The 12,760-nt window shown below is 49.2% G+C and overlaps 3 protein-coding genes across 3 annotated transcripts in view; 1 reads left to right on the top strand and 2 right to left on the bottom strand.

Annotated features, from left to right (window-relative positions):
- The window catches only part of alkbh1 (alkB homolog 1, histone H2A dioxygenase), a 29,108-nt gene that overhangs the window by 1,690 nt on the left and 14,658 nt on the right, over window positions 1-12,760 (bottom strand). The window lies entirely within an intron of this gene.
- On the top strand, window positions 548-2,815 carry LOC311036933 (E3 ubiquitin-protein ligase LRSAM1-like; the record flags this gene model as incomplete). The annotated part of the gene is made up of 1 exon (XM_084045944.1): window positions 548-2,815. One exon carries the CDS (start codon window positions 548-550, stop codon window positions 2,813-2,815), a length of 2,268 nt encoding a protein of 755 aa, XP_083902070.1.
- Window positions 5,630-8,737, bottom strand: LOC311036934 (unconventional myosin-Ic-like; the record flags this gene model as incomplete). Its single annotated transcript, XM_084045945.1, has 1 exon — window positions 5,630-8,737. One exon carries the CDS (start codon window positions 8,735-8,737, stop codon window positions 5,630-5,632), a length of 3,108 nt encoding a protein of 1,035 aa, XP_083902071.1.

A 12,760-nucleotide genomic window follows, 5' to 3' on the forward strand; every position in this document is an offset into this window, starting at 1 on the left:
ACAGCGCCTCTGCAAAGTTTGAAGTTAATTTCATCATGTGTCTCGCTAGCCAATCAAAGCACGTCCTGCAAAGCTTAGCCTATGGGCGTGTTTTCCACAGCATGGCGTCACAGCGAAAGACCTATTTTCACGACGGAAAGAAAAACTTTCACCACGGATGGGTCCTAAACCCTCTTATAGGAGCGGTTGCACCGCTCAAAAAACAAGGAAACCAGGAGACTTGGTTCTGCCAGACCCCTAGTGGTTGATATCTGCATGGCCGGACTTCGCATGACGTGTGTGCAGAGGAAAAGGACCGACAGAGCCTCCTGTAGGCCGACCCCCTGGGTCTGGCAAACAACAAACATGTCATGCACTTTAACAAATATGGACGTCCTCCACTGCGTGACCAAATATGGATATGTATGACATCATCCATGATGTCACCAAATATAAACATCATGACATCAGAGACAGTATAGGACACACAGTCTCAACGTCACTTGACAAGGTGCGACGGGAGGAAGCCACAGCGTCGGTACTGACAACGGTTCGAACATCTTTGACGATGCCTCTGTTCTTCACCAGCAAGGACTCCAGAAAACGACTAGAACATCAGCTGTGTGCGTCTAGATGTGCGGGAGCCGATGACATCCTGGACATCTCAGCCTGTGAGCTCTCGGAGGTGCCGTCCAGCGCCCTCTCTGTCTGCCACGTTGTTCGGAAGAAGGTTCTTATCCTCCACGGCAACAAACTGAAGTCCCTGTTGCCCAAAAGATGTGATATCAGCACTCTGGCTACTATAAAGGTACTCGATCTGCATAACAATAGGCTGACGTCCCTCCCGGATGACATCGGGAACCTGGCGTCACTGCAGGTTCTGAACGTGGCCAAGAACCAGCTCAAGTCCCTGCCGGACTCCATCGGTGACCTGCAGCTCCTGCAGACGCTCGACGTCAAGGCGAACCGCCTCGGCGAACTGCCGTCCTCGCTGGGCCGCTTGGGCAGCCTGCGCATCCTGGACGTGAGCGACAACGCCGTTCGCCGTCTTCCCAAATCTCTCGGCCGCGTTCGCACGCTGGAGATCCTCGCGCTCGACGCCGGCGAGATGTCGTATCCGGCGGCCAGCGTGTGCGCGGGCGGCACCGAGGACATCCAGAGGTTCCTGTGCGCCGAGCTGGGAGAGGAGTACCGTCCTCCGTCTCTGTATCTCCTGCCGGCGCTGGAGAGCAGCAGCAGCGGCGGCGGCGACTGCAGAAAACAGCCCCGGCAGAACGACTCTGACGGCGTTGGCGGTCCGGAGCAGGCGTGGCAGAGCAACTTCGACGAGTACGAGGAGAGGAAGGATCGGAAGCACAAGGACATGTTGGCCGCGGAGCGCCGCCTGGCGGAGGAGACGTGGAAGGCGCAGGCTCAGCTCCTCCTGGTGAGCAGCGCCCGCAAGGAGGACCTCCTCCACTCAGTGAGGTTGGAGCAGGAGCGCGTGGAGCAGGGCGTCTCCCAGCAGCAGAAGGTCCAGGAGGCCGACAGGCTGTCCCTGCTGGAGACGGTCCGTCGGGCCGAGGACGGCGTTAGCGACCGGCTTACGGACGTCGACCAACAGAAGAGGAATGCCGAGACCTTACGGGCTTTGGAAGAAGATCGGATCCGCGTGGAACGGCTGACCGCCGTCACGCAGGAGGAAGCCAGCTCCCTGAGGAAGAGGGAGGTCGCGGCGGCAATGCAACGGATGCTGTCGGACGAACGCGCCATGAACCTCCTCCAGGAGGCCAACGACCGCCGCAGACGGAGCGCGGTTTCCGAGGCTTGCAGGAGTGCTCAGAGTTTGGACCGGACGCTCGATTGGGCCCTTTCTGTCCAGCGACTGGACAAGTCCAAGGCCATCGGCCGCATCTTGGAAGAGGAGGAGGTGCAGAAGGCCGCCTTCCAGGCCCTGCAGCTGCAAAAGGACGGCGTGCACGGATACATCCGCCAGCAGATCGGCCTCGTAGAGGCCCGGTTGATGCAGCTGAGTAAGCTGGAGCTGAAGAGATGCGACCTGGACGCGGAGAACCTGCGGGAGGCTCTGGAGAAGCAGCGCCCGGCTCTCAGTCACTCGTTACAGCAGCTGCTGAAGCAGAAGGACGAGAGGGAGACGGAGCTGAAGCAGGTTCTGGTCGAGATGGAGCGAACGTCGGCCTCCGGCCGGCAGAACTACTGGATGATCCAGTACCAGAGGCTGCTGGAGTCCAAGCCGCCGGCGCTGCGCGTGCAGGAGGCCGCTGTGGACCCGGCGTTAGTCGCCCTGTTGTCCCAACTGTCGGCTCAGCGCTACCTGCCCGTCCTGGCTCACCACCACGTGACCGGCGGAGACGTCCTGCGCCGCATGAACGCCTCTGACCTCGGCAAGCTGGGCGTCAGTGAGGCGGGTGTTCAGGAAGCACTGCTGGACTGGGCCAAGCAGCGGCGCCGTCTCTCTGCAACGCACAGCGACGATAAGCAGCGGGCGGGGGAAGAAGAGGCTACTTCTTACCCCGACCACCCCCACCGTACCCCCAGCCCCCCACCTACTCCTGGAACACAGGTCCCTCTGTCAGCCTGCAGCCCTGTGGAGGGACCGGCTGAGTCTGTGGAGGGACCGGCTGAGTCTGTGGAGGGACCGGCTGAGTCTGTGGAGGGACCGAGTGGTTCTGGTGAGTGTGTGGTCTGCATGGACGCCTTGCCTCAGGTCATCTTCCTGCCGTGTGGTCACATCTGCTGCTGTCGGCTGTGCGCCGACGCTCTGCACGACGCTCTGCACGACTGTCCTCTGTGTCGTCACAACATCTCCCAGCACGTGCGTCTCTACCAACACTGATACGCAATGCCTCTGGAGCGGCTCCTTCAGAGTTCTTTCAGAACAGTTTTTGAGCATTTTTACGAACCTTTCAAGAGACACCGAATATTTCGCTCCAGGACGATCGACACAGCGAGTGTCACAAAGGACGGAGGAGTGTCTCTGCTTCCATTGGAGAAGGAAAAGCGTGTCACCGTGACCCTCCGTTATAGCTTGTTGTTGCCAAAAACACAGAAAAAAAAACAAGAAAGCAGAGAAAAAAATATTTTTCTAAATCCTTTAACATTAGATGGGACGGAGCTGGGTTTGTTGTGATCACGTTATTTCCGTGTCTACTCTTTCTCAAACTTTTTCATGTCAAGGACCCCCAAGAATATTTTTGTTCCATGGGGACCCCCAGAAGTAAAGATTTGAGTAATAGAATTGCTATATACTGTATATATATATATATATATATATATATATATATATATATATATATATATATATATATATATATATATATATATTATTCAAAGATTTGCAAAATGTTTTACAATTTTGCAGCAGATCTACAAGCTCAGTGTGTCAAAGTGACGCGCTATGAGCTTGTATATCTGCTTTTTTAATAGCTACCATTTTAAATGACACAGATGGGTTAACTTAATTGCCTATACTTCATTGTGAAACTCGATAAAGTTTCTATTTGTGCTGTGGTTTATTTAGTTTATTTATTTGATGCCTATCTATTGTACACTGGCTGAACATGAGGGTAACCTCAATGTTCAAGTTGAAATAAAGGTTTTGAAATGAAATAAAACTAGAAAAAGTGCTCCTCGGAGCACAAGTCTCCGCCAGCAGACTTGTGTTGGGAATGTTGGGAATGTTCTAATTCTTATGTTCTAATTCTTACAAAAAATAGAACATGTTACTGTGTCATAGTAACATGACACAAGTGTCCTATCCGTCTGTATAACTGTCCTATCCGTCCTGTCTGTATAAGTGTCCTATCCGTCTGTATAACTGTCCTATCCGTCCTGTCTGTATAAGTGTCCTATCCGTCCTGTCTGTGTAAGTGTCCTATCTGTCCTGTCTGTGTAAGTGTCCTATCTAATTGTTACAGTATCCGCCATTTCTCATCCATTTTGTGATTATTCCTGTCTTACCTCACTTTGAAAGAGGCTAAGACTCTTTCAAAGTGACACATGTATTTATAGGCCGCTGTACGTCACTAGCCAATCAGATCACACTATTTCACCGTATTGTCACGTGTCACTTGAGGCTTGACCAATGTTACCTTGGCCGAGGGGGGCCGGGGGGGGGGACGGAAAGTGAAAACAATGTCTCCTGGCGGAGACAATGAGTCTTGCTGTAAAATCAAGTGGTCCATGTTATTTGGTTATTATTTAGTATTAGTTATTATTTGGTATTATTTGGTATTAGCACATTTAAAAACAACCGATGTTGACCAAATTGCTGCCCAGGATACAAATAAGACAAAACAAACATATCAGACAATGACAGTATAGGTTAAAACACAAGTTAAAACCACCTAATATGAACAGATGTCGGGTGGAAACCACAGCGATTTAAAAAAATGTACCTGTGTTCCAATTATTTATACACAAGCTCTCTCGTTAATACTTTCCATCGGTTCAATCATTACCATATAAGGAGTTCCCAATGCAGCTACGCCCAAATATGGAGTGTGTTGTCTAACCTCAATGTGTCGTCATGGCGTCAGGTGCAAACAAATCCCTCAGCTCCATATATGGGCAGAAAAGGGGGCATGCCCATATATGGGCATGTACTGATGACATCAGAGATCTCCATATATGGGCATAAAAGGGACAAGGACTGACAGATACAGATCTCCATATATGGGCATGTCAGTGGGATTGGCGGTGCGGTGTAGGTGTGAGGGCCGCGTGGCGTGTCGAACCTCTAGTATTTATAAAACCCACAGACACACTTAACCGCTTTCACTTTGACTTATAAAAATATAAACAAATAGCAAAAAAAAATGCTGATCTACAAGCCCACAACGTGTCTCATCGATGCGCGTTGTAAGCTTGTAGATCGCCTATTTTTGCTACTTTCGGGTGACACAGCATGACGAAGTAAGACATGAATTTATGAGGAACGCGTGGATACAAGGTTTCTGCATGACAGCAGTGATAAGTAGGTGGAGCCAAACAATTAAGGGCTTTACAAACAAAAAATACCATTTTAAAATCTACTGTGTTTGACACAAAGAGGGGGGGGGGGGCTATGCATTATACCTAGCCTGGCTTCAGCCCATAAATCACTAGCCTCGCATTCAGGTTCAACCAAACGAAAATTCTGGCTACATTATAAATGTAATGTAGTATGTTATGTAGACATCCATCCTATTTAGTGTGTATAGTTTCAATGTACAGATTATAGATTTTTTGGATATTCTACTGTTAGACGGATTGATGATAGGTTCTTGGTTTACCTATAATCGTATATAGATGACTATTTCGATGCATTTGATGTATTAACTCGTGTTTTACCTTGCTTACTGTAAATCGATGAAGAGCGTCTGCTAAATGGCTAAATTGTAAATTGTATTCCTCAAAATGTCAGTGGCAAATATTATTCTTTGTACTTACTCCCCTAAAATTACTGCGTTACTTTATAGATTTATAGATTTGTAGATTCATACATTAATCAAGTAAATCCCATTTTATACTGTGTCTATTCGACAATAGTCGATCTACAAGCTCACAACGCATCTCATCACATTGTGAGTTTGCAGATTTAGGCTATGGATCGTACCGGAGGGAACTACAACTTTTCAGATTTTATTCAAAAGACTAAACTAAATCAAAATCAACCCTGGGGGACATTCACAGACAGGTGTCCATTCTTGGCCTTGGCCACCAGTAACTGTGACCCCGCGACGGCGAAGTCAATGACCGCCTCTTTTCCCGGAGCCGCCGTGAACGTTATCCTCCCATCCTGGTTGACGTTTACGTCGTTTATTTTGTCCGCGTAGACGGCCACCTTCGTCACCGTCTCGATCACGTGTTCGCTCCACAGAACCACGTCTCCCTTCGTCTCCTTCTGCTTCTTGTCATCGCCGCTACGGCACGCGTGCAGCACGAACAGGCCGTCGCTGAGAGAGCTGACGGAGACGCCGGTGAGAGCTCCGTAGTCGATGCGCTGCTTGAGTTTGCCGTTCTCCAGGACGACGGCGCTGTTGGCGGTCAGTAGCAGCTGGCGATGCCGGGCTTTGTAGCCCCTCCTGTCGTACTTAATGACCGGGACCACGTACTCCATCTTCTCATTATCGCCCAAAGCCTGGAGCACCTTGGGGTTGATCTGCTCCACGCCGAGTCTCGTGCTGACAAACAGTTTGGCCACGCTCTGCGGGTAGTTGTCCTTCTTGTCCTTGAAGATCTCACTGGCGACGGCCTTCTGCTCCAGCTGGTGCTTCTGTTCGGGGCTGATTCTCTCGCAGTACGTCCGCACCATGTTCTGCATGCACAGCTTACGCAGGAGCTCCGACGCATCGGCGAGCGCGGTCGGCGGCGCGGGCCAGCTCTTGTCCAGCACGTTCCTAGGCAGGCTCCCGCGGAGCTTCACGAGGAACCGGTAGCGGATGTAATCCAGGAAGTATTCGTTCTCCGGACAACGCGGCTCACGGCGGTAGACGAAGCCCTTGACGAACGTGTGGATGGCGTCGGCGGCTCGTCTCCTGCGCTGCGCTCTCCTCCTGGCCAGGACGCCCCTCCACCGCGTCTGGATCACGATCGCAGAGTTTCTGAGTTTTTGGTATTTGGACTTCTGGCTGTATCCTCTCCACCCGGCCTGTAGCTTGGCGGCCAGACCGTGCTTCCTCGTCTCCAGCGCGTCCTCCGTGGCGAACAGCGTCTTCGGGAAGCGGATGAAGATCTTGGACCTGCCCAGTTTGTACTCGTCGGGCTTGTATCCTAAGTGTCTGACCAGCGTGGACACTCCGTCGGCCAGCCTGCCCCGCCAGCAGGGCCAGGTGTCCGGACACAGAGACTTGTACCTCCGCAGGAAGACCTCGTAGCGCCGCCTGTAGGCGAAGCCGGCCCTCCGGACCCTCAGGTTCTCCATCAGCCCCAGGTACTGGACCTGGTGACGGACCAGCGGCTCGTTAAAGCGTCCAGCTTGTTTGGAGTCGTTGGGCTTCATGCAGCGGACGTACGACGGCTCCTTGGATGCCAGGATCTCCGTGAGTCTCGCCAGGCTGGCCTTGAACTGCGTGGCCACCGTTTCCGGGCGCCTCTTGTCCGTCAGCTCCTCTTTGTCGAAGCACCGCCTCAGGATCGTGTTCTTCGACGCGCACATGACCTCCTTCAGGCTCCGGAAGAGAAGGTCGTTGTTCCTGTCCAGGAATCCGTTGACGTCGTAGTCCACCTCCCCGGCGTAGTGCAGCAGTCGGAACTCGTTGCGACCCATCGACTTGCGGGTTTTTCCGTCGGCCAGCCTGTGGGTGACGAGGTGGGCGTGGCCTCCGACGGTGTCCTCCAGCTTCTCCAGGAAGGTGAGGTCGCTGGCGTGGCCGGGCCTCAGGCACTCCTCGTCCAGGACGGAGATGATGCCTCTGAACTTCTCCTCCACCAGGTCGCAGATGATCTTGTTGTCGAAGAAGTGCACCGGCTCCCAGGCGATGCCTTCGGCCTCGTACTCCTCCTGTTCCGACCGGAGGGTGAGCTCGATGAACAGCTGCTGCAGCTTCTCGTTGCAGTAATTAATACAGAACTGCTCGAAACCGTTGTGCTGGAAGACCTCGAAGCCGTAGATGTCCAGCAGTCCGATAACGGAGCAGTTCTCGCGGGCGTCGGCCTCCGCGTCGTACGCCAGCGAAGCGTTGATCTTGTCGACGAGCCACGTGAAGGTGCGTCCGTAAACGGCCTTGGAGAGAGCGTCTCGCGCCAAAGACGCCTGCTCCGGGTTCATTGGGCTCATCAGCTCCTCCCCCCGGGCGATGATCTTCTTGTGCGTGAGAGCTTCGGTCAGCAGCGCTCCGTTCGCGCCCAGCAACCTGGCCAGGCACGTGACCAGCGCGTCGGTGGTGATGTGGGCGTTGCCTCCATGCTTGCCCGCGCCTCCTCCGTACTCCACGTTCCCCAGGTGGAGAACGCCGGCCACGACGCTCAGCAACTCCTCCACCTCGTCCTCGCCGAAGCCGACCACGCTCAGGGCCTTCCTCACCGCCTTCCACTCGCTGCGGTCGTTGATGGAGTGGACCGTGGCACAGTTTCCTTTCACCAGGTACCGGTACCCTTTCGGGTCCCTCTCCAGGCCCAGGCGCCCCAGCAGCTCGTCCCCCCCTCCCTCTAGCAGCTGGTAGAAGATGTGGAAGTTCCTCTCGCCGTGGTTCTGGTGCACCACCCGGGACTTCTCCAGCAGGTAGTCGAGGACGTGACCCCCCACGGGGGCTCCCTTTAAATCAAACTGGATGTCCATGTACTTCCCGAAGCGGCTGGAGTTGTCGTTGCGCAGCGTCTTGGCGTTGCCGAAGGCCTCCAGGACGGGGTTGGACTGCAGCAGGCGCTCCTTGACGGTCCCGACCTGGTCACTGGCAGGACAGGTGGCGGCGTAGTACTGGACCATCCTTCTGGAGGCCTCGGTCTTGCCGGCGCCGCTCTCCCCGGAGATCAGGACGCACTGGTCCCGGCCCTCGGCCCGCATGGAGCGGTACGCGTTGTCCGCCACGGCGAAGACGTGCGGCGGGACCTCGTAGAAGTTGACCCCTCGGTATCTCTCCGTGTGCTCCTCGCCGTAGATGTCCAGGTCCCTGTAGGGGTTCACGGACACCAGCACCGGACCGATGTAGGTGTAGATGAGGTTCTCCTTGAAGCGCTTGTGGAGGTTCTCCATGAAGGCCTCCTCGCTGGTGTGGTTCTCCAGCAGCACGAAGTCCTGCACCCCCACCCGGTCTCTGGCTGTCAGGGACGACTCCATCGTTTCCATCTCCTCTCTTCCTCTGTCTGTCTGTCTGTCTGTCTGCCTGCCTGTCTGTCTGTCTGTCTGTCTGTCTGTCTGTCTGTCTGTCTGCCTGTCTGCCTGTCTGCCTGTCTGTCTGTCTGTCTGTCTGTCTGTCTGTCTGTCTGTCTGTCTGCCTGTCTGTCTGTCTGTCTGTCTGTCTGTCTGCTTGTCTTTGTCAGTAGAGCGAGTCCTTGTTATGAAACGTAAACCTATAGAATGGAAGTCAGTGGAGATGTGATCTCGCTGAAAGCGTGTCCAAGTTTGGAGTCATACGTCACAGACACGTAATGGATGACATGTTAATATGGACTCCAGTTTTATAGAGGAGATGATGATGATGTGGCGTGATGTGATGTCACACTGACACTACCCAGGGGGCATAGCCGACGGCACAGTGATGATATGGCACAATGATGACATCACCAGGAACTCCATATTTGGGCATCTCCGTATTTGGGCAAGGCTGACATGGGACTCCATATTTGGGCATGGCATAAGGATGATGTAACCAGATTAAGAAGAGGGTGGAGCCTATGAGTTGAAGCAGGATGCGTGACCGGTCTGTCTTCCTGTGTCCCTTTTATGCCCATATATGGAGATCTCTATATCTGGCTGCCTCTGTCTCTTTATGCCCATATATGGAGATCCCTGATCCCTTAATAATATTACTTTTATTTTATTGTCTCCGCCAGAGGTGGAGAGTATGTTTTCGTCTCCGTCCTTCCGTGTGTCCGTCCGTCTCAGCCAAGCTAATATTGGTCAAGCTTCACGTGACACGTACCGTGATTGGCTGACTCTTTGCTTTGATTGGCTAGCGAGACGCATGATGAAATAAAAACCTATAAATAGGTGTGTCACTTCAAAAAATCATTTATATTTTTTGAAGTGAGCTTCCATCAGCCAAGCTAATATTGGTCAAGTGACACGTGACAATATGTAATATAAATAGGTAAGACAGGATTAATCAGGAACAGTACTGGCGGAGACCTGTGCTCCGAGGAGCACATTTTCTAGTTTATAATGCTCTTTACATTTACCCTACCTAAAGCTTACAGCGTGTTTTTATAGGAACAATACTGGACGCCTACAGACGGCTTCTGAATCAGTCGTTCTGAAACCTTCTAGTGCCAAGGACCGTCACATTGATATGTATTTGACCGTGGACCCCCCCTACACTTCAGTAGAACTACTGTTCTAAACCAGTGGTTCTCGACCCTTGGGGGGTCGGTCCTCACATGATTTTTTTTTTGGGGGGGGGGTCCCCAGGTGATAGTGAAGTGACAGTCTAAGGACTTTTAAGACCTTTTAATACCTCAAAACAAAAAACTAAAGAAAAAGAGCATTACTGCAACAAACGTAAATCAACAAACTATAGTATAAAACATTGGCCAAATTGTCAAATAATAAGAAAGAGGCAAACATTGTGTAAATAGCTGATCTACAAGCTCACAACGCCGCGGCCTCACAAACGCGAGGCGTTGTGAGCTTGCAGATCTGCTATTTTCACAATATTTATCTGTGGAACGGAGTCAAACAAAATGGGGGGTCCCCAGTTCAAATATGATTATTTTGGGGGGTCCCCAGTTCAAATATGATTATTTAGGCGGGTCCCCAGTTCAAATATGATTATTTTGGCGGGTCCCCTGTTAAGTCGCTTATAAATATTGCTAGTTGTGGGTTGCTGTTTCTTGGGGCTTGTTTCTGAAGTATAGCGGCTTATTTGGGCTTCCAGCTTCCTAATAATGTTGTTTAAACCAGTGGTTCTCAAACATTTTCATGTCAAGGAAACCCTTACATTAATATGTACCGGTATTTGTCCGCGGATTGTATTTCAAATGTTCCAAAAACATTGAAATTGTTTTTCAATATTTTTTGGGAAAATAGCGTTGCGTTGCGACACATTGTGGGCTTTTAGATCAAATAGTTGTGTGTGTGTGTGTGTGTGTGTGTGTTAGCTCATATGGCCTATACTACATTAGTTAGGGGAGACCGGGGACAAAAGTAACACCCTCAATAATTCTAATTAGAAATAAGCTAGAGGGGTGAGACTTCTTGTGCACATGCTCAGTAGGGTCCTCTCTCTGCCTATGGAAGGATAGAATGATCATTTCATCTCAGCAGAAGTTTTCAACAAAGATGTCAGCTGATTTAAACTAAGATGAATTGTATCTCTATGTTATTGGTCACAAATTAACGTCAGCAGCCTATGCTAGTATAGGTGTTTCTAGCTAGAATATGGGATTTTATCATGGTTGCCCCATCGGGGGCAATTGTAACAAAGTGACCGGGGTCAATTGTAACAATGTGTTTCAATGCAAGCAGATTTTGTGTCTGGGATTACATACTTTTATGTTAGTAAATGAACATATTTCACTAAATGTCACTACATTTCAAAGTAAAAATACATTTAAAGGTACAGTAGGGTAAGTGATTTGCGTTGGTTAAAATAATTGTTAAATAGCTCTATATTCTGATAGTACTCATTGCTATAGAGTGTTTGTTCAGTATTAGGAGTCTCCTTGTCTCTCCACCTCTTTATTAAACAGAAAATGCATTTTCGTTTCAGTTTCAGTTTCATTTCCAATTCTATCCAACCAGGACAGAGAACTCAATCAGGATATAGATTAAACAAGTGAAATTGGAAGTGATGACACTAAGAAATTACCAGACAAAATTGGAACTGGAACACTATATAAATTAAGCTTAAAAATGGGTACTTTCACCTGATTGGCTGAGATTTTGACACCTACCGAAAAATGTATTTTCTGTTTATTAAAGAGCTGGAGAGACAGGGAGACTCCTGTTACTGAACAAACACTCTATAGCAATGATTACTATCAGAATATAGTATTTTAACCTTTTAACAAAATGCTTTTTGTTTTAACCAAAAAATATCACTTACCCTACCTTTAAATAAAAAATAGACATACATTTGAAAAAACAAAATTTAAAAATAAAATAATTCGAATAAAAATGTTACAATTGCCCCCAACCACTGTTACAACTGCCCCCGTCACGGGGGCAGTTGTAACACTGTGACTCATTGCATTCAAATTAATATTTTATTCTTGTCCTTATTAGTGAAAGTTTAAAAATGGTATTATTAATTAGGGCACATACATATGTTTCTTATAGCAAAAGATGACTAGGATATTTCAAGTAGTCTGTGAATTATGAAGGCAAATACAAAAAGTGTTACTTTTGTCTCCGGTCTCCCTCTACTTATTTAGGCCTTTTTTCGTAGACCTGACCCGCCTGCAAAATGTGGCATGTGCCAAATTTCGTGAGAGAAACAAGCAACCAGATCTATGAAAACAAGCCCAAAAGAAACGAGTATGGGGGTATAGATGTGTGCAGATGTATAACCCTATATACATCTGCTTTTTGAAAACAGCAGATTTGAAAATGTTTAAGAACCAGTGGTTTAAGAAAACGTTTAGGAAATAAATGTAAGCACACACTTTAGAAACATCAAGCCCCCAAACACTAACACAGAGGCCTCTCTTTTTTTTTTCAAGCACTTTATTTCAAGGGAGGTTCATGACAGTCAAAACACTGAAATAAAAGAAAATAGAAAAATATCAACAGTCACCAGTTCTTTTGTTTAAAAAAACAAAGTGTTATTGTTGTTTTGTTAAGACTAGAGGTCAAATAAATACACACTATGATAGCTGACAGAATCAGATATTGTCTCTATTAACATTAATTTACATTTATTGACCGGGAAATGTAGTTTAGCATCCGCCTAATAGACACTAATGAATAAATAAAGTGTATGTGTGTAGATACATGTCACAAGTGGTTAGAGATCCCTCTAGTGGTCATTTTACGCCACTACATTAACACATTAACCCATTGAGACATGAAGCCGATTCTACATGTCTCCTAAATCTCAACAGTATTCTGAAAAATGTATGTTTCTATATCAGTGGTGCTCAATCTTTTTCATGTCAAGGACCCCCAAAATTATATTTATTTGGCCGCCGACCCCCATCAAAA

Source organism: Gymnoscopelus microlampas (genome assembly GCF_963454915.1).
Source record: "Gymnoscopelus microlampas genome assembly, chromosome: 20".
NCBI classification, from domain to species: Eukaryota; Metazoa; Chordata; class Actinopteri; order Myctophiformes; family Myctophidae; genus Gymnoscopelus; species Gymnoscopelus microlampas.